The 24,600-nt window shown below is 41.8% G+C and overlaps 1 protein-coding gene across 1 annotated transcript in view; it reads right to left on the reverse strand.

Moving 5' to 3' along the window:
• Nucleotides 1-24,600, reverse strand: part of kdm4b (lysine (K)-specific demethylase 4B) — a 169,569-nt gene that overhangs the window by 23,847 nt on the left and 121,122 nt on the right. The window contains 3 exon segments of the mRNA XM_034179170.1: nt 12,270-12,378; nt 22,583-22,638; nt 22,818-22,894. Coding sequence (XP_034035061.1) covers nt 12,270-12,378; nt 22,583-22,638; nt 22,818-22,894 — 242 coding nt within the window.

Below are 24,600 nucleotides of genomic sequence, written 5' to 3' on the forward strand. Positions count from 1 at the left end.
AATTTTATTACAGAGATTAGAGCATGCCATAGGTATTAAAGGCACTGCGCTGCGGTGGTTTGAATCATATTTGTCTAATAGATTACAATTTGTTCATGTAAATGGGGAATCTTCTTCACAGACTAAAGTTAATTATGGAGTTCCACAAGGTTCTGTGCTAGGACCAATTTTATTCACATTATATATGCTTCCCTTAGGCAGTATTATTAGACGGTATTGCTTAAATTTTCATTGTTACGCAGATGATACCCAGCTTTATCTATCCATGAAGCCAGAGGACACACACCAATTAGCTAAACTGCAGGATTGTCTTACAGACATAAAGACATGGATGACCTCTAATTTCCTGCTTTTAAACTCAGATAAAACTGAAGTTATTGTTCTTGGCCCCACAAATCTTAGAAACATGGTGTCTAACCAGATCCTTACTCTGGATGGCATTACCCTGACCTCTAGTAATACTGTGAGAAATCTTGGAGTCATTTTTGATCAGGATATGTCATTCAAAGCGCATATTAAACAAATATGTAGGACTGCTTTTTTGCATTTACGCAATATCTCTAAAATCAGAAAGGTCTTGTCTCAGAGTGATGCTGAAAAACTAATTCATGCATTTATTTCCTCTAGGCTGGACTATTGTAATTCATTATTATCAGGTTGTCCTAAAAGTTCCCTAAAAAGCCTTCAGTTAATTCAAAATGCTGCAGCTAGAGTGCTGACGGGGACTAGAAGGAGAGAGCATATCTCACCCATATTGGCCTCTCTTCATTGGCTTCCTGTTAATTCTAGAATAGAATTTAAAATTCTTCTTCTTACTTATAAGGTTTTGAATAATCAGGTCCCATCTTATCTTAGGGACCTCGTAGTACCATATCACCCCAATAGAGCGCTTCGCTCTCAGACTGCAGGCTTACTTGTAGTTCCTAGGGTTTGTAAGAGTAGAATGGGAGGCAGAGCCTTCAGCTTTCAGGCTCCTCTCCTGTGGAACCAGCTCCCAATTCAGATCAGGGAGACAGACACCCTCTCTACTTTTAAGATTAGGCTTAAAACTTTCCTTTTTGCTAAAGCTTATAGTTAGGGCTGGATCAGGTGACCCTGAACCATCCCTTAGTTATGCTGCTATAGACGTAGACTGCTGGGGGGTTCCCATGATGCACTGTTTCTTTCTCTTTTTGCTCTGTATGCACCACTCTGCATTTAATCATTAGTGATCGATCTCTGCTCCCCTCCACAGCATGTCTTTTTCCTGGTTCTCTCCCTCAGCCCCAACCAGTCCCAGCAGAAGACTGCCCCTCCCTGAGCCTGGTTCTGCTGGAGGTTTCTTCCTGTTAAAAGGGAGTTTTTCCTTCCCACTGTAGCCAAGTGCTTGCTCACAGGGGGTCGTTTTGACCGTTGGGGTTTTACATCATTATTGTATGGCCTTGCCTTACAATATAAAGCGCCTTGGGGCAACTGTTTGTTGTGATTTGGCGCTATATAAAAAAAAAAATTGATTGATTGATTGATTGATATAATGCCAACAACATCAGCATCAAAGCTTGCTTGTGTCACATAACACAATGCCAACGGACAACATATAATGCAATGCTAACAGGCTAACGTTAGCATAAGAGTGTTTCCATTGTGACCATTGGCATTTATAATTTGTTTTAAAAAAGAAAAAAATTTAAAGCCACAATTTTGCCTTGGGGGGTGGGGTGGTGGTGGTAGGAAATTAATCTTACTGCATGCAAATTGTGGTTTGAGTTTTTCGCCAGACAGTCTAACATAAAAACAGGCAGAAATTCGGGCCTTAAATAATTATGGTAAAGAGGTGAATTTCAACCCAAACCCCCAAAAATTAAAGTTGCAAGAGAAGCAGCCTATTTGGAGACTAAACAGTACCTGAACAAACACTGGTGTTCACAGTTATAGATCCACTCACAAACCAGGTACTTCAGACAGAAAATGGTGCAATGTGGGCACTGATGCTGAAACAGTTACGACGCCATAAAAAATGCAGGGGGAAAAAATGTGTTCACAAGGTGCCGTATTAAATAATTGAGATGGATGAGAAGCTTACAATTCGAAAAGTATTTGAAAAGAAAGTGAGTACGTGATGTTATCAACCATCTCCAACTGCTACTCCAAGCATGTTTAAAAGATCCAAGTTTTAAAATCACAAAAACACTATTTCAGTCTTCCAGTCAGGTCTGGCTTATAAAAAATAGATGATGAAGGCTCACCAGTGTAACCATCTCCCTCAGATCTTTCATTCTGTTTGGTACTCTAACAAGTTACAGTCATGAAAAATAGAAGAGATGTTTTTTAGGTGAGCTTTACACTTAACATGCTTCCACAGCCATCAGTGTCAGAGTCTTTACCTCACTGAAAATATCAGTATTATATTAATGAACACCACTCCATTTGCTCAGAACAGCTGCTTGTCACTATGACAGTTAAAACTCATATTTCCACCTCTATGCATCTTTTAGGGGTTGTGAATCATATGTTTTTGCCACACGCTGTACAATCACATATGAACAATTACAGCATTTCCTTCTTGACTTCAGCACTTTGCTCTGCAAATCTTTTTATTCCATCCCCACACTCAAGAGTGAAATTACAAAAGTATCGTACATTTTTATTTTTTTCAAAAACTATATGGATCCACCTTGGATTTGCTGTGGTGACCCCAAGTGCAAACAAGGGAGCAGCCGAAGGGACTTACTATATGGATTTGAATCACGTGTAATTGCATCAGCCAAGCTTGAACCTTCGTGCGCATGCAGGAGTTTTTCCACGCCTGTCGGTTGCGTCATTCGCCTGTGGGCAGGCTTTGAGTGAGCACTGGTCCACCCCTCCCGTCAGATTTCTTTTGTCTGAGAACTTGCTGAGAGACAGGCTGGATTGACCAGATCATTTCTAAACTGAACGCTGTGTTGATCTGGGACATCATGTGACTACCACAGAAATGGCAACAGAGCTGGACATAGCACTTTTGCGGCACATTCCACTGTTACAGGAGATTTTGTAATGAAAGATGTGCGGAGGATTTCGCGCGTCGGCACGAAGCAGCTCAGGACGCGCAGCAAAAAAAAAAAAAAAAACACCTCCGTGCTGGAAACCATTCAGAAGATTCAGACGGCTTTCGATGGTTTTCAGTTGAGTGAGTATCCCAGAAATTGTGTAACAGCTGGACATGCCACAACATGTCCTGTGAGACTTCCAAGATGGAGGTGTTTTTTTGCTACGCGTCCTGAGCTCAATGGTAAGCCTTGCTGACTGAATTACCTACAGAAAAATAAACCATGCAGACGATGGAATTGAATTAGATTGGGAATAACCCCCTTGTGTCTGATGATTTTCGAACGTTCATGCCGTTATAATGTTGCAAATAGCCATTTTAACTCCTTTTTACCGCCTCCACTAACGCGCCGCTGGTAAAGCTCTATTTGTGGCCGTGGATTTTTTTTTTTGAGGGGGGGGGGGGGGGGGGGGGGGGGGGGGGGGGGGGGGGGTGTTACCCACACCAGTGTAACTGAAAGTAAACAGTCAAAATGTGCTTGTAGTGTAGTGCAGATGTTCAGGTTTAGTCATCTGGGAAGTGCACGCATCCCTGTTTAAGGCTGCTTCTTGCATGAACAGAAACAATCTACCTCCACAGTGCTAAATGTAACACGACTACTGGGAACGTGTATCTTTTGAGGTTTTGTGCAGTTTTATACTTGAGAAATCCTCAACGAACTAAGACAACTGCAGCTCGTCAGAAACATCTCTGTCCCTGAAAACCAAACCCTCAAAGAGGGATACTCGAAGATTGTCAAACACGGTGCAGTTGAGACCGTTTCCCAGGTATGCATGTTGGTATATGATCAGCTCAGTCAGCCGACTCAGACCTGAGATTCTTCTCATGGCCTTTTTAGAAGAAACAGGGGAAACCTGCTTTGACAGCACCTCGATGTAAAAAGCAGGCAGCTTGTCACTGATAATTCAGAGAGGACAGACAGGGTTGCCATTATTTGAAGATTTGTCATCACGCACGGGCAAGCAGTGCTGTTGCTCATGAAGCAGGATTGAATGAGGGGAGGGTGAGAAGAGACTTGGAGTCATGAAGAGAAGGGGGGATGAGATGTGTTCAAAGACCTGGCAGCAAAGGGGAAATTGCCTCACACTCAAACACGTTTGATTCAGTTCATTTGGCATAGTGAGAAATGACAGCTGATTATTCAGCCATTCTCCTCACCACATGTCCTATACAGTTCACAAAAACTGGGCAGGGTAAACAGAGTGACAAACAGAAAATCATTAAGACATAATGCCAAATTCTGCAAATTGGAGGAAAACTCTTAAGAGTGACGGAAGGATGGAGGAAACTTTGATGAGTTCAGCACAGAGACTTTAATTTTGAGGTAAATAAAATTTTAATTGTAGAGATAAATACATGTGTCTTACTTCAGTAAGGAGTGCAACTCGACTAGATGGTATGGAAAGACTGCATGCTCTTTGCACAACATTTGCAAGCGTGCATATGTTATTAGATGTTTGTGTTTGCCATGAAAATTCTGCTGATAGATCAAACTCATGTTCTCCTGACCTTAGCATTAAATCTACTCACTCACTCAAAAGTGAAAGATAAATATATAAAACATCATCTGTAATGTGATCAAGCAGCAGCAAGAGTTCAGTGACCTACAACATTTACACAACACAATGTACAGTGGGGCCAAAAAGTATTTAGTCAGCCCCTGATTGTGCACGTTCTCCTACTTAGAAAGATGAGAGAGGTCTGTAATTCTTCATAGGTACACTTCAACTATGAGAGACAAAATGAGGAAAAAAAAAAAAATCCAGGAAATCACACTGTAGGATTTTTAAAGAATTTATTTGTAAATTATGGTGGAAAAGTATTTGGTCACCCACAAACAAGCAAGATTTCTGGCTCTCACAGACCTGTAATATATTTAAGAAGCTTTTCTGTCCTCCACTCGTTACCTGTATTAATGGCACCTGTTTGATCTTATCTGTATAAAAGACACCTGTCCACAGTCTCAAACAGTCAAGACTCCAAACTCAACCATGGCCAAGACCAAAGAGCTGTCAAAGTACACCAGAAAGACAACTGTAGATGTGCACCAGGCTGGGAAGAGTGAATCTATAATAGTCAAGCAGGTTGGTGTGAATAAATCAATTGTGGGAGCAACTGTAAGAAAATGGAAGACATACAAGACCACTGATAATCTCCTTCGATCTGGGGCTCCACGCAAGATCTCATCCAGTGGGGTCAAAATGATCATGAGAACGGTGAACAAAAATCCCAGAACTACATGGAGGGACCTGATGAATGACCTGCAGATAGCTGAGACCAAAGTAACAAAGGCTATACACTACACAGAGAGGGACTCAAATCCTGCAGTGCCAGGCATGTCCCCCTGCTTAAACCCTACATGTCCAGGCCCGTCTGAAGTTTGCCAGAGAGCATATGGATGATCCAGAAGAGGATTGGGAGAACATCATGTGGTCAGATGAAACCAAAACAGAACTTTTAGCAAAAACTCAACTAGTCATATTTGGAGGAAGACGAATGCTGAGTTGCATCCCAAGAACAGAATACCTACTGAGAAGCATGGGGTGGAAACATCATGCTTTGGGCTGTTTTTCTGCAGAGGGGACAGGACGACTGATCTGTGTTAAGGGAAGAATGAACGGGGCCATATTTCATGAGATTTTAAACCAAAACCTTCCTTCAGTGAGAGCATTGAAGATGCAACGTGGCTGGGTCTTCCAGCATGACAATGATCCCAGACACACCGCTCAGGCAATGAAGGAGTGGTTCCGTAAAAAGCATTTCAAGGTCATAGAGTGGCCGAGCCAGTCTCCAGACCTCAACCCCATAGAAAATTTATTGAGGGAGTTGAAGGTCCATGTTGCCCAGTGACAGCCCCAAAACATCACTGCTCTAGAGGAGATCTGCATGGAGGAATGGGCCAAAATACCAGCTACAGTGTGTGCAAACCTGGTGAAGACTTACAGGAAACGTTTGACCTGTCATTGCCAACAAAGATTATGTTACAAAGTACTGAGCTGAACTTTTGTTATTGACCAAATACTTATTTTCCACCATAATTTACAAATAAATTCTTTAAAAATCCTACAATGTGATTTCCTGGATTTTTTTTTTCTCATTTTGTCTCTCATAGTTGAAGTGTACCTATGATGAAAATTACAGACCTCTCTCATCTTTCTAAGTAGGAGAACTTGCACAATCAGGGGCTGACTAAATACTTTTTGGCACCACTGTATCTAAACTGACAATGGCAGAGGAGGTCTACCACAAATTTACCAGGAAGTCATACAATGCTGGTGTCTGGAGGGTGATGGCCTGGGGCTCCCTGCGCAAGGATCTTAGTCTTCACAATGTTGGTGGTGAGATCGAAGCAGGAATTGGCACTATCAAAAGATAGACAGTCTGGAGGTCAGCAACTGTGTCCACAGGGGTCTTGCTCCTGCACTATGACCAAAGTGGTGAGTTGGTGGGCGCGGTGGCATCCGGTGTTGAAAAGGCCTACATTCATGCAGTAGCGAAGTTGGATACCAGAGGCCGTGTCAGGAACCTCACAAATGATGGCCCCAAGGTCGAGGGAGAAGAGGGTGGGGGCCAGAACACTGCCCTGCTTCAGGCCAGTGATGATGGGGAAGGAGTCAGAGATGGCATTTTTGGCCATGATGATGGCAGTCATCCCATCCCTGTACAGGGTTTGTGCAGTGATCAGAACCTTCCTTTGAGTCCACGGGTATAGCTTTCGTCTCCCACATGGGCAGTATCAGCATGAATTATCTGGTCTTCACAACAATGGCCCCATGACAGATGAATTCCAAGGGGGTGTTGCCGGGTCCAGCGGTCTTCCATGCTGTCCTACGCATCACGCCTTCTGAAACTCTGAAAGTGTGAAATCCAATGCCTGACAGGGTGTTGGGGAACCTTACAGAGCAGGTCATCAGCTGTGGTAGATGGATGATTCATGAGCATCTGAAAGTGTTCTTTCCACCTTACAAGGACGGCTTTATCTTCTGTGAAGGCGGTTGTCCCATCGGCAGACTGGAGGGTGTTGGTACCTCCATGATGAGGACCAAAGATTTCCTTTGTTGCAGCATAGAAGTGCCAGAGATCTCTGCTGTCAGCGCAGGACTGGATCTCTTTTGATTTGCCTTGCCACCAGAAGTTTTACATCTCACAAAGCGTTTGCTGGCACTCCTGCTTTGCCTCATGGAAGCATCGCAAGCAAGCTCAGGTGGGGCGATTATCCCATGGGAGGTGGACAGATCTCTTCTGGTCAATCAGTTGTGCTATACTGGCAACATTTTGGTCAAACCAATCTTGATGGGAATGAATGGAGTAGCCAACTATATCCTCTGCAGCCTTGGTAATGGTGCCACGCAGAATGAACCAGTCCACTTCAACAGAATCCCGCTGAGGTGCCGGTGACGGGGCCTCATTTAGAAGCTCTGTAAGACGGTTCAAATCATCTTCCTGGGCTGCAGGGATCTTCAACCTCATGATGTTGAAGATGCGTACCCTCTTTGCTGTCTGTTGTGGTGGGGGAAGTTAGCAGTAGGAGTCGAGGCGAGATATGAGGAGCTGGTGGTCTGTCCAGCAGTCGTCTACATCAGGCATGCTGGATGCCACAAGGACATCGCTCCAATCACGTGAACAAGTGATGATGTAGTCAAGGATGGTCCAGTGCTTTGACTGTGGGTGTTTCCAGGTGGAGTTGGAGTTGCAGGATCCAAGGCCCTGCTTTGCACAGACTGCCCTCCCAGAGTTTGGTGGTCGTGCCCAACTCTGGCATTGAAATCCCCAAGCATGAGGAGCTTGTTTCGTCTGGGGACAACTTGGATGGTCCTATTTAGGGCAGCGAAGAAGAACTCCTTGATGTCATCCTCAGAGTCTAGGGTTAGGACGTAAACAGAGATCAGGGTCAGGTAATTGCTGTCAGGGAGCGACACGCAAAGGGCCATGAGACATTCGTTTATAGAGGCTGGGACCAGGTTGTAGTGATTCACAATCAATGTCTTGATTGCAGAGCCGAGACCATGGATCCGATGTTCTTCAGCATCTTTCCCTTTCCAGAAGGTGTAGTTGGCACCAACTTCAGAGAGACTTCCCTCTCTGACTTCAGACAACTTTATTGATCCCAAGAAAGGGCAATTATGTTTACACTCCAATTACCTCAGACAAGATACAGCAATTAATCCACAATTATTACTTGTTTAAATTAAAGACAACACATATACATTTGACATTGTTTATGTGCACTAAACTTGAAGCAGTCCGTCATCTGAATTGAGGCAAAGTGGGTGAAGGCCGCTGCAACTGTAAGTCGTGCCACCAGACCAGCTTGAGAGGGGACAAGGCCTGCCGCAGGGAGGGAGGGGCAGAGAGTGGTAAGAGGAGAGGCGGGAGCATGCTTTGGTCCATGTTTAAGTCTATCAGTTTATTGTCCTTGTGGGTTGAGATACGAATGGAGCCAAATAGTCTCACCAGAGCCTGGATAAATTCCTCTGGAGGTAAACAGAGGGCAATTGACCTTGATGCCTGTAGTGCTGCAGCCGAGCAGTGAAAAACACTTTTTTATAGATCCACTCACTCAGCCAAATCCCAATTATAAATTAAGAATATTCCTAACTTTGAATTAAGAATATTCACCGGCCTCCGAAACCTTCAGCTTCAACTGCAAGGCACGCATCAGCTCCAAGGTGTCATCCAATTTGTGTCAAAGTTCAAGAGTCAACGCAGTCTGAGAATGCACTGCCTTGCCGACCTCGTTAATCATGATGGACAAGCGAGGGGCCGTGGTTCTTGATGCCGACGTCTTGCCAATTTTCCGGTAGATCAGGGCAGCACATAAGCCAAAAAGTACCAGCCCTGCTACCATAAGACCAAAAATGAATAGGTCTTCGATGTCCTCCACAGAGAAAGGTGCCAAGCATGCCACATGCCAGGAACTCCAGGAGTCGAGGACATAGCCCGCAGGATACGTTCCATCTGAGCAGGCAGGATCCCCCGGTCCTGACCTTCTTGTAGAAAAAATGGTGTCAACAGCGTTCAGAGACCAGCTGATCAATTCCATGGTTAATCCAATAGTAGTCCAATAGATCCAGAATCCAATATAGTTTTGAGGAATTCACAAGTCTGGTGAAGTAGGGACTTGAAGGTTAAAAGCAGAGAGATAAGGGAGAGTGGAGGAGATGCGACTGCCCTCGTCGGAGTCCCAAGCTGAGAGTGTGGCAAGTCTTGCTCTGGCAAGTCTTGCTTTGGAGAGGGCGGCAATCTTAGTGCTGAAGCGGTCGAGCTCCCAGCTCACAAGAGCAGTGCATCGGTGTGGTCTCTGTGTCACTATGACCCATGGGGGTATTCACAGTCCGTGCTCCGACCATTTTTTTCTTTTGGAGGATGCAAAAGTTGAGGATCGTTGGTCCTGCCAAAGATAGCTTCTGGTTGGGGTGACTCAACATGCTGCTTCTGCTGGATGACTCAATTATAGTCTAGGCCCACTTTAAAACACACCAGTCTGACTGGCACTGCTCTCATCTGCCTGTTGCGAAACAACTGCCATTGGAGACTTGCATTCACCAGTTACAGAGTGAGTACTAACGGTCACTTGTGCACTTTTTATAGGATTCAGGGTTGGAGTGCCCTGTAGTGCAGCAGCTAAGAGAATATTTAGAGCAAAATCATGCAAATGGTGATACAAGCACCAAAATTGGCACAAATACTCAGGTATTACTCTTTTGAACAAACCGACTGGCCACTTGAATTTTCAATAGGCGGCCAGATAGGGGTCAATTGAATAATTACACAGGGGTCAAAATTATAAATGCTCAAATCATTTTGAAAACTACACCACATTATTTGTTTGATCGTAAAGATTCCAAAAAGGTATAGTTTGGACTATCTATGACTGAATGTTCTGGAGTTATGGGGTAAAAACAGCAAAAATAGTGACAAAGGTCACTTTCAGTTTGTACAGGGGTCAAAAGTTAAAGTTCTGGGCTCGACAATGGCACTGGTCCGATGGCCCGGCGGCCTTTTTTACATGTTCCGGGCCACCACGGGCCAGTGAAGTTCATATTTCACTGGTCCGTATGGGCAAGTAAGAATTAAAATCGCTTTGGGCAGATTTATTAGTCTAATGCCGTGTACACACCGGGCGCGATCAGATGCTACAAATTCGCGGGGGTCGCGTGGCAACGGACGCGCCTCCTTCACCCGGTGTGTCGCTCTGCTTTTGCTGCAAAAATTCGCCCCGGTGCGTCATCAAATAGGAGGAGCTTCCATTCAGCTCGCCGGCTCCGGTTGTCAGTCAAGTTAACATGATGGACCTTGATCACACGGAGCGAGATGTTGTGGAAAGCTGACAAACGTCATGAGACGTTCCCAATTCAGGCAGTATCATTATTTGCTGCAGGAGCTGCGTCTGGATGATGGCTGCTTTCAGCGGCCCTTCTGCCTCTGCAGGACCCAACTTGAGGACCAACTGTCCCGTTCACGCGCGCACATGTAAACAATTTAAAAAAAAAAGAAAAAAAAAGAAAAAGAAACTCCACTCCCGCTGCTGTGGGGCTGCTGCTCCTCCAAAAACTCTTGTCATAGTTGTGAAATAAAGGACAAAAGAGACATACGTCCTGCTCACAGGCTGCTACCAGAGACAGGACATGTTGCACCACTTCGCAATGTTGGGAACATTGCCGAAGTGCAGACAAACTTCGTCTGCAGGCGCTTCTTCTGATGTGGCGCAAATTTCGCTTCAACATCGACGCGTCATTTTCGCTTAAGCAAGATCGAGCGCAGTGAATATTATGAATTTCTTGAAACCTCCTGCCCCTGGGCAGAAACCAGGAAAGCAAAGGAAAGAACAGCTATCACCCTCAAAACAAGCACAGAAGAGGAAGGCTGCTGATGCTGAATATGAGAAGGGTGAGGAAAACTTGGCAAACTTCCTGGAAGAAAAGACGGCCATAGCTGGAGCGTGATGAGGAGAGTGAGGTTGTCTTCTGTGGAACTTGTAGGGCCATGCCAGAATATGCTAACAAGTAAGTATAAATATACCATGTCCTGGTAGACAATGTGGTATGATTTCATACGCCAGTTTAAAAGTCTAATCAGTATGCCCTTGTGGAAACCCCACGGTGACAACATTAGCAAGGGAACTTGGTTTATGAAATTTAACATATTAATTTTGTAAATGATCAAGAAATAAATTTATTTTTGTATTAATGTCTGAGTGTTGAAAAAATTCCTATCAGCTACCTACCGACATTTTTTTCAAAGTTTACTCACTTTAAGGTTTTTATCATGTAGTATAAGAATTTTGTGTTTGTTTTCAAGTGTTTTTACATTAAGGAAACCCAATTCTAATGTCTAAGTGTTGATTTAAAAAAATTCGTATCAGTTACCCCCCGGTTCGGCACAGGCGTGAAGTATGGGCCAGTGATATTTTCATCCGGGCCAGTAACTTTCAGATTCTACTGGCCCTGTGGGCCAGTGCATAAATTGCCTTATTGTCAAGCCCTGAAGTTGCTCCAATTTTGGTAAAACATGATGCAAATTATTAGTTGAGTCAACAGGGTTTTAAAAAGGAATAGTTTGGTCCATGTATCATGCTTAGTTATCATGTTACGGGGTAACATATGTCACTTGTCAAATAATCCAATGGACGTTGACCTTGTTTGACCTTTACTTTAGAGACCAAACATTCAACACAATCAAAACTATTCCATTTATTATTCCTATTAGCTCAACCAATAATTTGCATCACTTTTTACCAAAATTGAAGGAACGTTAACCTTTGACCCCTGTACAAACTGAAACTGACCTTTGTCACCATTTTTGCTGTTTTTACCCCATAACTCCTGATCATTCAGTCATAGATAGTCCAAACTATACCTTTTTGGAATCTTTACGATCAGACAAATAATGTGGTGTAGCTTTCAAAATGATTTGAGCATTTTTAATTTTGACCCCTGTGTAATTCTTCAATTGACCCCTACCTGGCCACTTATTGAAAATTCAAGTGGCCAGTCGGTTTGTTCAAAAGAGTAATATCTAAAGAGTATTTGTACCAACTTTTGTGCTTGTATCACCATTTGCACGATTGTTTCAGTTATCTTCTGCACTACTGAAACCACACATGACCTCCTCACTCCACCTGGATGCAGCCTGCCATAACCAGGACACTAAAGAAACTATATATAAACGGTACTGTATGTTCATGTCTGTATAAACTTACCAGCCTCTTGCGTGTTTCTGGAACAGCACTGACGTCCACTGGCTCTCTCTCAATGGGATTGACAAAGCGAGCTTCGGCCACTGCGATGGCACATATGATATGTACCCACCTGAGAGTGGAGAGAGCCACCCCCCAAAAAATGTCAGTCAACAGATGTATTGCATTAATATCCATTATTGTTGCTTACTAGTGTTTTCCCTGGAGGTTACATTTACTTTATATGGACGCTGATATTCCACATGAAAGACGGACTGGTAATGTCATTATCTGTGCACTACTTTGGTTTGCTCTGCAACAGTGTTTTTTTTTCCGTTTTTGTTGGGTTTTTGTTTATACCGTGGTATTATTGCATAATGCAGCTGTACCCGTTCAGCAGCAGCACCTGCCATGCCTCCAGGATTGATTCTTTTCCATTTTTTGTTAAATCATCAATAAACATCATCATTATTATTAATCTAAGCAGTAAAAGCATAAAAATACAGAGCGTTTGGTGAAAGAGCAAAATTAAACATTGTGTCTGTGATTTTTGAAGGTAGTGTAACACATACTGGTTGGATGTCCATCCAAAATAGTACAAGACAGTGGAATGCATGTCTAAATCAGTGCAGTTTGAGCTCTTGAAGTCTGGGAGGTGCTACAGAGCTCCGCTGGCCAAAGGTTCATTTAAAAAATCTTTTATACCAAATGCCGTCACCATAATGAACTCAAAAAAGTGACCACAAATAAAACCTGAACTGCTTTACTTCTGTTTTATTTCATTTTATTAGATGTTATTTTACATTTTATTTTACTAGGTCTTATTCTACTTCTTCCTTTACTTCGATGTATTTTATGTATCTTATCTGTGTTTTATTTGTGTGTCTGTATGACTGTTTGTATTTTAGTGTTGTCTTTTTTGTGCTGCTGAGCCGAAGACAATTTTCCACATCGGTGGACAATAAAGAATTATTATATTCTATTCTATATGGAAAGTATTCACAGTGCTTCACTTTTTCCACATTTTGTTATGTTACAGCTTTATTCCAAATGGAGTAAATTCATTTTCCCCTCAAAATTCTAAAACATTAAGCCCTTTCAGGAACTTGTAAATATATTTGACCTTTTAACCTTCTTGTACATACTGTAATTTATCTCTTTTTATATGCTCTGTAATTAGCGTACAGTGCATCCAGAAAGTATTCACAGCGGTTCACTTTTTCCATATTGTTATGTTACAGCCTCATTCCAACGCAAGTAAATTAATTTTTCCCCTCAAAATTCTACTCTCAACACCCCATAATGACAATATTTGCAAATTAATTAAACATAAAAACTACGAAATCATATGCACATAGGTATTCACACCCTTTACGCCATACTTTGTTGATGCACCTTTGGCAGCAATTACAGCCTCAAGTCTTCTTGAATATGATGCCACAAGCTTGGTGCACCTATCTTTGGGCAATTTTGCCAATTGCGCTTTGCAGCACCTCTCAAGCTCCATCAGGTTGGATAGGGAGCATCGGGGCACAGCCATTTTCAGATCTCTCCAGAGATGTTCAATCGGATTCAGGTCTGGGCTCTGGCTGGGCCACTCAAGGACATTCACAGAGTTGTCCTGAAGACACTCCTTTGATATCCTGGCTGTGTGCTTAGGGTCACTGTCCTTCTGACAATGATGTCTCTATACATGACTGCATTCATCTTTCCCTCAATCCTGACTAGTCTCTCAGTTCCTGCTGCTGAAAAACATCCCCACAGCATGATGCTGCAACCACCATGCTTCACTGCAGGGATGGTGCCTGGTTTCCTCCAAACATGACCCCTGGCATTCACACCAAAGAGTTCAATCTTTGTCTTATGACACCAGAGAATTTTGTTTGTTTTATGGTCTGAAAGTCCTTCAGGTGCCTTTTGGCAAACTTCAGGTGGGCTGCCATGTGGCTTTTACTAAGTCGTGGTTTCTGTCTGGCCACTCTACCATACAGGGCTGATTGGTAGATTGCTGCAGAGATAGCTGTCCTTTTGGAAGTTTCTCATCTCTCCACAGAGCAGGGTTCTCGGCAGTGCAGTTGATGATAGGGGGCCCCTATGCTGTGATTTTGGCCCCTATGCTATGATTTAATCAGCTGGAGGTAAAACGCAGCTCATGACTTTTAATGTCCACAACAAAGTAAGCCGTGAGAAAAACAACAACGCAGTCCCCAAAAATATGACTTTATAAACTCTTAAGCCCAAAATAAATGAACCCTTCTTTGGAAATTATTGGCAGCTTGCAAACCAACACGGTGCATTACCACCACCAACTGTTTGGGTGTGGAACTGAAATGAACTGAATAAATGGACACGTATGCTGTCAAAAGTAACCCGGAAAACATTCACCACATGAGTAAAAACCCTGATTTACAGTCATTTCTGGAAGACTTTCATCAATGACGAACTATCAAATGTGGGACCCTATATGTGGACAGGTGTGTGCCTTTCCAGATTATGTTCAATCAACTGAATTAACCCCCAGTGGATTCCCATTAAGCTGTAGAAACATCTCAAGGATGACCAGTTGCTTGCAAAAGTATTCGGCCCCTTGGTATTTAACACATTTTATATAACGGCTCAGTGGATCCTTGTCATTTGATTGGTGCTTTGTATGTCACGTGACATGGATTAATTCATCCCATTTGTGTTGCATTGCATTTAAAGTGTGGCTTGGTTCCATTTAGAGTGCAAATTTGGTTCCATACGCTTGGTACCATTGCACTCTCACATGCATGTATATGTGCGCGCATGCTCGTACTCACGCACACGTGCACGTACTCGTGCACGCACATGCGCCCACACATGCGTGCACGCAAACACAAAAGAAATCCACTGTGCTGCCTGGAGGCTGTTAGAAGGTAGAGAGAAAGAAAAGTTCGACGCACTTCTGACGTGTTTTTTTTTTTCTCGCTGCACTGAGGATGTAAACAGTCGACCGAGCCGGTTGTGTGCGGGGGACAACGGCGCGATGATTTGATTGAGCTAACTGATGCTGACACACACACAAAATCCACTCTGCTGTAAGTCGTCTGGATGCATGAAGACCTGCTGACATGAAACGCTGATGTGATTTTTGGCTGGACTGAGGAACTACACAAAATCTTTTTTTCTGAAGTCAGTGCACAGCATCACTGGAATACACGTCACAATTTGGACTTTAGCAGCAGTAGAACACCAAAATGTAAGTTCCTTTTCTCTTGTTTATAAATTAAGAAAATATCAAATGACAAGGATCTATTTTAGCCGTTATATAAAACAAATAATGAATGTTCGGCTTCGCCTCGTTGAATGATATGTTCCAGCTTTCACCTCATGAAATATTTGTACCATTGAACTCATAAACATTCATTATTTGTATATTAATTTGTTTGTCATTTCAAATACAAAAAGTAATTCAGGCTTCTCAATATAAAAATTTCTAAAATTATCTTCCATAAACTCAAACACAAAGTGAATCTCTACAATTTGATATAAATTCATTAAAAATATAAAGACCAAGATTATGGGTTGCATAATTAATGGGCCCCTTTGATATAATACCTCTAACTAATAAAGGATTAACTGACTGAAGTCTGCAGGGGGAAATAGCAGACCGACATATAGCCAGTATGGACCGAGCATTGCAGCCATATAATAATCAGTTTTATTATATGGCTGCAATGCTACGCACACGCTGACTGGGTGATTACGGTCTGATATTTTCCCATATCAGACCGGTTTCCATGACAATCAGTCCGCAACGTATATTTCTGTTGCAAACCAGGAAGCTAAAAACACGATTAGAAAAACCAAGTCAGACATGAACATACTCCATAAATATCTAAACAGCATTGGGAAAAAACACACGGACTGAAAGCTCACCAGCTAATGACCGGACGACCTGTTAGCAAGTTCTTCATAGAGGTGAAGAAAGCAAACGAGCTCAATACGTCAGCGGCATATTCAGGTGATACTGTAATATTTTGCGTGTTATATACATAATAAATGAATTATTAACTTTGTTTGCTCAGTCTGTATGAGGATATCAGACCTCGGTGGCGTACTGCCACCTCAGTCTGATATTTCCCCGTACAGGCTTCATACTTTAATTCATCCTTTACGAGTATTATTGCCTGTTTTCTTCAGACAAGTCAGGGGATGGATACATGACCATTTCCAAGTCAATGAATATGTTTTGGAGTTTATTTAAATCAATAATAAAGAAATACAAACAGTATGGCACTCTAAGGTAAATCTGTATGGCGTACACAGTTCTCAAAAACTGAGTGACTGTGGAAGAAGGGAAGAGTGAGGAAAGCCACCAAGGCACAACCCAGAAGAAGTTATAGTCTTCTCTGGCTATGACTGGAGAAATTGTGCATAATGCATGTGTGCATTTTGTGTCCCCGGTTATACAGCTTTATGTTGAAGTGGTACAGAGGAGTATTTTCTTAAAAAGAAGACCTGAAAGTTCAGCTACAATTTGCCAGAATGTATATCTGAGATGCAAGTCTAGATATGATGATTTTGAAAAAGAACATTCTCCTTGGGAGCTAACAGGCTAACCTCTGTTCCGGTATTGCATCATATTTTTGGAAGCTGAGCGATGGTATGCATAATAGTTTTTCATTGGAATGGGCCTTAAAATCTATGACCTGCTTATTTCATCAGTAATGGTGGACTAACAACCAAAAGCTGTGAAGCTACTGATAGCTGCTACAAATGATGACACCATTAGGATCCAAAATTATACACTATAATTTCACTTGATGCAAACACTTAGATGATCACCTCGGAGAATTAACCACAAAAGAAGCCAAATTATGACATATTTGTACTAAAATGTCCCCCGCCCCAAAGACTGGACATCACAGCAGCTGCAGCCAGCCATGAGCCCCCCAAAAGTCAACACACAAGCTGTCACTTGACACAGCCACACCCCTAATGCATTAAGATAAATGGTCTTTAATATGCATGAGAATAAACATGATTTCAAATGAAACACAATAAATAAATACAGTAGTGTTCAGAATAATAGTAGTGCTACGTGACTAAAAAGATTAATCCAGGTTTTGAGTATATTTCTTATTGTTACATGGGAAACAAGGTACCAGTAGATTCAGTAGATTCTCACAAATCCAACAAGACCAAGCATTCATGATATGCACACTCTTAAGGCTATGAAACTGGGCTATTAGTAAAAAAAAAAAAGTAGAAAAGGGGGTGTTCACAATAATAGTAGTGTGGCATTCAGTCAGTGAGTTTGTCAATTTTGTGGAACAAACAGGTGTGAATCAGGTGTCCCCTATTTAAGGATGAAGCCAGCACCTGTTGAACATGCTTTTCTCTTTGAAAGCCTGAGGAAAATGGGACGTTCAAGACATTGTTGAGAAGAACAGCGTAGTTTGATTAAAAAGTTGATTGGAGAGGGGAAAACTTATACGCAGGTGCAAAAAAGTATAGGCTGTTCATCTACCATGATCTCCAATGCTTTAAAATGGACAAAAAAACAGAGACGCGTGGAAGAAAATGGAAAACAACCATCAAAATGGATAGAAGAATAACCAGAATGGCAAAGGCTCACCCATTGATCAGCTCCAGGATGATCAAAGACAGTCTGGAGTTACCTGTAAGTGCTGTGACAGAAGACGCCTGTGTAAAGCTAATTTATTTGCAAGAATCCCCCGCAAAGTCCCATTGTTAAATAAAAGACGTGCAGAAGAGGTTACAATTTGCCAAAGAACACATCAACTGGCCTAAAGAGAAATGGAGGAATATTTTGTGGACTGATGAGATTAAAATTGTTCTTTTTGGGTCCAAGGGCCGCAGACAGTTTGTGAGACGACCCCCAAACTCTGAATTCAAGCCACAGTTCACAGTGAAGCATAGTGGTGCAAGCATCATAATATGGGCATGTTTCTCTTACTATGGTGTTGGGCCTATATATCGCATACCAGGTATCATGGATCAGTTTGGATATGTCAAAATACTTGAAGAGGTCATGTTGCCTTATGATGAAGAGGACATGCCCTTGAAATGGGTGTTTCAACAAGACAATGACCCCAAGCACACTAGTAAACCAGCAAAATCTTGGTTCCAAACCAACAAAATTAATGTCTCGCAGGTGTGAAGAAATCATGAAAAACTGTGGTTATACAACTAAATACTAGTTTAGTGATTCACAGGATTGCTAAAAAAGCAGTCTGAACATAATAGTTTTGAGATTGTAGCGTCAACAGCAGATGCTACTATTATTGTGAACACCCCCTTTTCTATTTTTTTTTTTTTTTTTTTACTAATAGCCCAATTTCATAGCCTTAAGAGCATATCATGAATGCTTGGTCTTGTTGGATTTGTGAGAAGGTACTGAATCTACTGGTACCTTGTTTCCCATGTAACAATAAGAAATATACTCAAAACCTGGATTAATCTTTTGAGTCACATAGCACTATTATTATTCTGAACACTACAGTATTTAAGTTATATCACTGGCGAGCTGACATATTTTGATCCCAGATGATTTCATGTCTTCAACTTGCCTCAGCAGAATACTGAACAACAGTATCAATCAATCAATCAATTTTTTTATATAGCACCAAATCACAACAAACAGTTGCCCCAAGGCGCTTTATATTGCAAGGCAAGGCCATACAATAATTATGTAAAACCCCAACGGTCAAAACGACCCCCTGTGAGCAAGCACTTGGCTACAGTGGGAAGGAAAAACTCCCTTTTAACAGGAAGAAACCTCCAGCAGAACCAGGCTCAGGGAGGGGCAGTCTTCTACTGGGACTGGTTGGGGCTGAGGGAGAGAACCAGGAAAAAGACATGCTGTGGAGGGGAGCAGAGATCGATCACTAATGATTAAAAGCAGAGTGGTGCATACAGAGCAAAAAGAGAAAGAAACAATGCATCATGGGAACCCCCCAGCAGTCTACGTCTATAGCAGCATAACTAAGGGATGGTTCAGGGTCACCTGATCCAGCCCTAACTATAAGCTTTAGCAAAAAGGAAAGTTTTAAGCCTAATCTTAAAAGTAGAGAGGGTGTCTGTCTCCCTGATCTGAATTGGGAGCTGGTTCCACAGGAGAGGAACCTGAAAGCTGAAGGCTCTGCCTCCCATTCTACTCTTACAAACCCTAGGAACTACAAGTAAGCCTGCAGTCTGAGAGCGAAGCACTCTATTGGGGTGATATGGTACTACGAGGTCCCTAAGATAAGATGGGACCTGATTATTCAAAACCTTATAAGTAAGAAGAAGAATTTTAAATTCTATTCTAGAATTAACAGGAAGCCAATGAAGAGAGGCCAATATGGGTGAGATATGCTCTCTTCTTCTAGTCCCCGTCAGTACTCTAGCTGCAGCATTTTGAATTAACTGAAGGCTTTTTAGGGAACTTTTAGGACAACCTGATAATAATGAATTACAATAGTCCAGCCTAGAGGAAATAAATGCATGAATTAGTTTTTCAGCATCACTCTGAGACAAGACCTTTCTGATTTTAGAGATATTGCGTAAATGCAAAAAAGCAGTCCTACATATTTGTTTAATATGCGCTTTGAATGACATATCCTGATCAAAAATGACTCCAAGATTTCTCACAGTATTACTATACGTCAGGGTAATGCCATCCAGAGTAAGGATCTGGTTAGACACCATGTTTCTAAGATTTGTGGGGCCAAGTACAATAACTTCAGTTTTATCTGAGTTTAAAAGCAGGAAATTAGAGGTCATCCATGTCTTTATGTCTGTAAGACAATCCTGCAGTTTAGCTAATTGGTGTGTGTCCTCTGGCTTCATGGATAGATAAAGCTGGGTATCATCTGCGTAACAATGAAAATTTAAGCAATACCGTCTAATAATACTGCCTAAGGGAAGCATGTATAAAGTGAATAAAATTGGTCCTAGCACAGAACCTTGTGGAACTCCATAATTAACTTTAGTCTGTGAAGAAGATTCCCCATTTACATAAACAAATTGTAATCTATTAGATAAATATGATTCAAACCACCGCAGCGCAGTGCCTTTAATACCTATGGCATGCTCTAATCTCTGTAATAAAATTTTATGGTCAACAGTATCAAAAGCAGCACTGAGGTCTAACAGAACAAGCACAGAGATGAGTCCACTGTCTGAGGCCATAAGAAGATCATTTGTAACCTTCACTAATGCTGTTTCTGTACTATGATGAATTCTAAAACCTGACTGAAACTCTTCAAATAGACCATTCCTCTGCAGATGATCAGTTAGCTGTTTTACAACTACCCTTTCAAGAATTTTTGAGAGAAAAGGAAGGTTGGAGATTGGCCTATAATTAGCTAAGATAGCTGGGTCAAGTGATGGCTTTTTAAGTAATGGTTTAATTACTGCCACCTTAAAAGCCTGTGGTACATAGCCAACTAACAAAGATAGATTGATCATATTTAAGATCGAAGCATTAAATAATGGTAGGGCTTCCTTGAGCAGCCTGGTAGGAATGGGGTCTAATAAACTTGTTGATGGTTTGGATGAAGTAACTAATGAAAATAACTCAGACAGAACAATCGGAGAGAAAGAGTCTAACCAAATACCGGCATCACTGAAAGCAGCCAAAGATAACGATACGTCTTTGGGATGGTTATGAGCAATTTTTTCTCTAATAGTTAAAATTTTGTTAGCAAAGAAAGTCATGAAGTCATTACTAGTTAAAGTTAAAGGAATACTCAGCTCAATAGAGCTCTGACTCTTTGTCAGCCTGGCTACAGTGCTGAAAAGAAACCTGGGGTTGTTCTTATTTTCTTCAATTAGTGATGAGTAGAAAGATGTCCTAGCTTTACGGAGGGCTTTTTTATAGAGCAACAGACTCTTTTTCCAGGCTAAGTGAAGATCTTCTAAATTAGTGAGATGCCATTTCCTCTCCAACTTACGGGTTATCTGCTTTAAGCTACGAGTTTGTGAGTTATACCACGGAGTCAGGCACTTCTGATTTAAAGCTCTCTTTTTCAGAGGAGCTACAGCATCCAAAGTTGTCTTCAATGAGGATGTAAAACTACTGACGAGATACTCTATCTCACTTACAGAGTTTAGGTAGCTACTCTGCACTGTGTTGGTATATGGCATTAGAGAACATAAAGAAGGAATCATATCCTTAAACCTAGTTACAGCGCTTTCTGAAAGACTTCTAGTGTAATGAAACTTATTCCCCACTGCTGGGTAGTCCATCAGAGTAAATGTAAATGTTATTAAGAAATGATCAGACAGAAGGGAGTTTTCAGGGAATACTGTTAAGTCTTCAATTTCCATACCATAAGTCAGAACAAGATCTAAGATATGATTAAAGTGGTGGGTGGACTCATTTACTTTTTGAGCAAAGCCAATAGAGTCTAATAATAGATTAAATGCAGTGTTGAGGCTGTCATTCTCAGCATCTGTGTGGATGTTAAAATCGCCCACTATAATTATCTTATCTGAGCTAAGCACTAAGTCAGACAAAAGGTCTGAAAATTCACAGAGAAATTCACAGTAACGACCAGGTGGACGATAGATAATAACAAATAAAACTGGTTTTTGGGACTTCCAATTTGGATGGACAAGACTAAGAGTCAAGCTTTCAAATGAATTAAAGCTCTGTCTGGGTTTTTGATTAATTAATAAGCTGGAATGGAAGATTGCTGCTAATCCTCCGCCCCGGCCCGTGCTACGAGCATTCTGACAGTTAGTGTGACTCGGGGGTGTTGACTCATTTAACTAACATATTCATCCTGCTGTAACCAGGTTTCTGTAAGGCAGAATAAATCAATATGTTGATCAATTATTATATCATTTACCAACAGGGACTTAGAAGAGAGAGACCTAATGTTTAATAGACCACATTTAACTGTTTTAGTCTGTGGTGCAGTTGAAGGTGCTATATTATTTTTTCTTTTTGAATTTTTATGCTTAAATAGTATGTTCAAAGATGATTCCAATATCTCTCCCCCCCCCCCCCCCCCCCCCCCCCCCCCCCCCCCCCCCCGCCCCAAAAAAATCTATCAATGGCCAGTATTTACAGAGCCTTTTCAAAGAATTTATTCTCTGAATAATATAATGTGGTTACTGCTTTTATGTATTTTACTCTTTTGCAATCAACATTCTAACCAATGAATATGTATTTCTGCCAATACTTTTAAAAGCAGCTTAAAACACTTGTGTGTCCATTTGTTTCTATATACCATAACAATAATAAATCATAATGATAATAGCTTCTTTTTTTAACAGATGATATGCAGACATATATGAAACAAGTGCAACAGCAAAATGAGAAGTGTTTAGAAGACAAAAGAAGCTTGTGTGCTACCAACCGGTTGTCTGTAGTAGTCTTCAGTGCTCCTCCTCGCAAATTACAGAGACAACATTCCTGAAAAACAGGTGTGCAAAGGAAAAGGACATTAAATCACTGAGTGAATAGGACTGGATAATCTCAACTGGACTGCATATCCTGATGGACGTAAGTGCATGAAAAATAGCTGAATGTGTACAAGTGATGTAAACTATCTTTAGATTCATATATATATCTCTCTAAGTGCAGCTCCTTACCACGGTGAAGGCACCTGCTGCGCACCTGGAGCAAGTCCAGGTTTGAGTGAAGGAATCTGGCTTTACACCGTAACAGCCTGTAATAAATCAGAATAATGAATTCACAACTTAAAAAATAAAATAAATGAATAAAAATTGCATTTATTGGACAGATTTATCCACACAAACAACTCATAGCATGTGTTTGGAAAGCAGAATACTTAAGACGTTCTCTGGCATAACATGTCAGTATTTAATAAACTCCTTGTTTTTACCCATTAACAACATACCTGTTAGCTTTTTAATGTAACTCACCCAATCTTCTCAAAACCATATTCTTTCAGAGGTTTAAACCAAACACCTGATAGGCTTTTGTAACATCTAGACAGATTTTTAATTGGATGTTGAGCCAAAACAAGGAGCCAATGGACAGCAGTTTGACTGGTGTTGTTTCTGCTTTGTATCCTCTCATCAATAGCATACAGCTTCCCAAGCTAAGCCCATCTTATCCCTGGATGACTAATGAACTGACCTCTTTGAAGGTACTCTCCAGCTTCAGCAATAATAAGAACCCAGGAGGGTAGCTGTGTGTTCCAGAGAGCATTTAAGCACAAGCCCACGTTAATTTCAGATGGTTCAACTTCAACATGACTGGATATTTTAGGGAGCAAGTCAAAGCTGAGTGCATTTCATCCACAAGAACATAACCCATGAACATAACTCATGAAAACTATTGGTTTTTCTGTTTTTAAATCAGACTTCACCCAGACTTCAGTTTTGTTAGGTTATTTGTTTTTGTCCATTCATCCAATGTACAAATGTGGAAAAATACCCCAACTGACACATCATCTCACTCATCTTCACCGCTTTTCCGGGTTCGGGTCGCGGGGGCAACAGCTCCAGCAGGGGACCCCAGACTTCCCTCTGCCATGTCACATTGACCACCTCTGACTGGTGAATCCTGAGGCGTTCCTAGGCCAGTGTGGCGATATAATCTGTCCACCTTGTCCTGGGTCTTCCCTGGGGTCTCCTCCCAGATGGACGTGCCTGGAACACCTCCCTTGGGAGGCGCCCAGGAGGCATCCTTACCAGATGCCTGAACCACCTCAACTGGCTCCTTTCAACATGAAGGAGCAGCGACTCTACTCTAAGCTCCCCATGGATGACCAAACTTCTCACCCTATCTCTAAGGGATACACCAGCCACCCTCCTGAGGCAGCCCATTTCAGCTGCTTGCACCCGCAACCTAGTTCTTTCAGTCATGACCCAACACTCATGACCATAGATGAATGAATTAATATGTTTATTCAGCACGCACATGAACAAAATACCAACAAACTCTTACTAACATAACAAATCAAAAAACAAAAGAAAAAACAACTCAAACAATTTCCCAAATTGGGTGCGGCCGAAAGGGCTGAAGCAAAAGCTTATAAACGCCCACCCCGTACACCAGTTACTATACACAGTTAAATACACTCAAAATGAGATAATCAGAAAATGACGTAACAGAACAATCAAATGAGAGGAGGAACGAAGATTGACCAGTAGATCGAGAGCTTCACCTTTTGGGTCAGCTCCCATTTCGTCACAACAGTACGGCAGAGCAAATGCAATACCGCCCCTGTTGTGCTGATTCTCTGATCAATCTCACACTCCATCGTCCCCTCACTAGTGAGCAAGACCCCAAGGTACATGAACTCCTTCACTTGGGGCAAGGTCGCATTCCCTACCCAGAGTAGGCATTCCATCGGTTTCCTGCTGAGAACCATGGCCTCAGATTTGGAGGTGCTGATCCTGATCC

Source organism: Thalassophryne amazonica, chromosome 10, assembly GCF_902500255.1.
Source record: "Thalassophryne amazonica chromosome 10, fThaAma1.1, whole genome shotgun sequence".
Taxonomy (NCBI): domain Eukaryota; kingdom Metazoa; phylum Chordata; class Actinopteri; order Batrachoidiformes; family Batrachoididae; genus Thalassophryne; species Thalassophryne amazonica.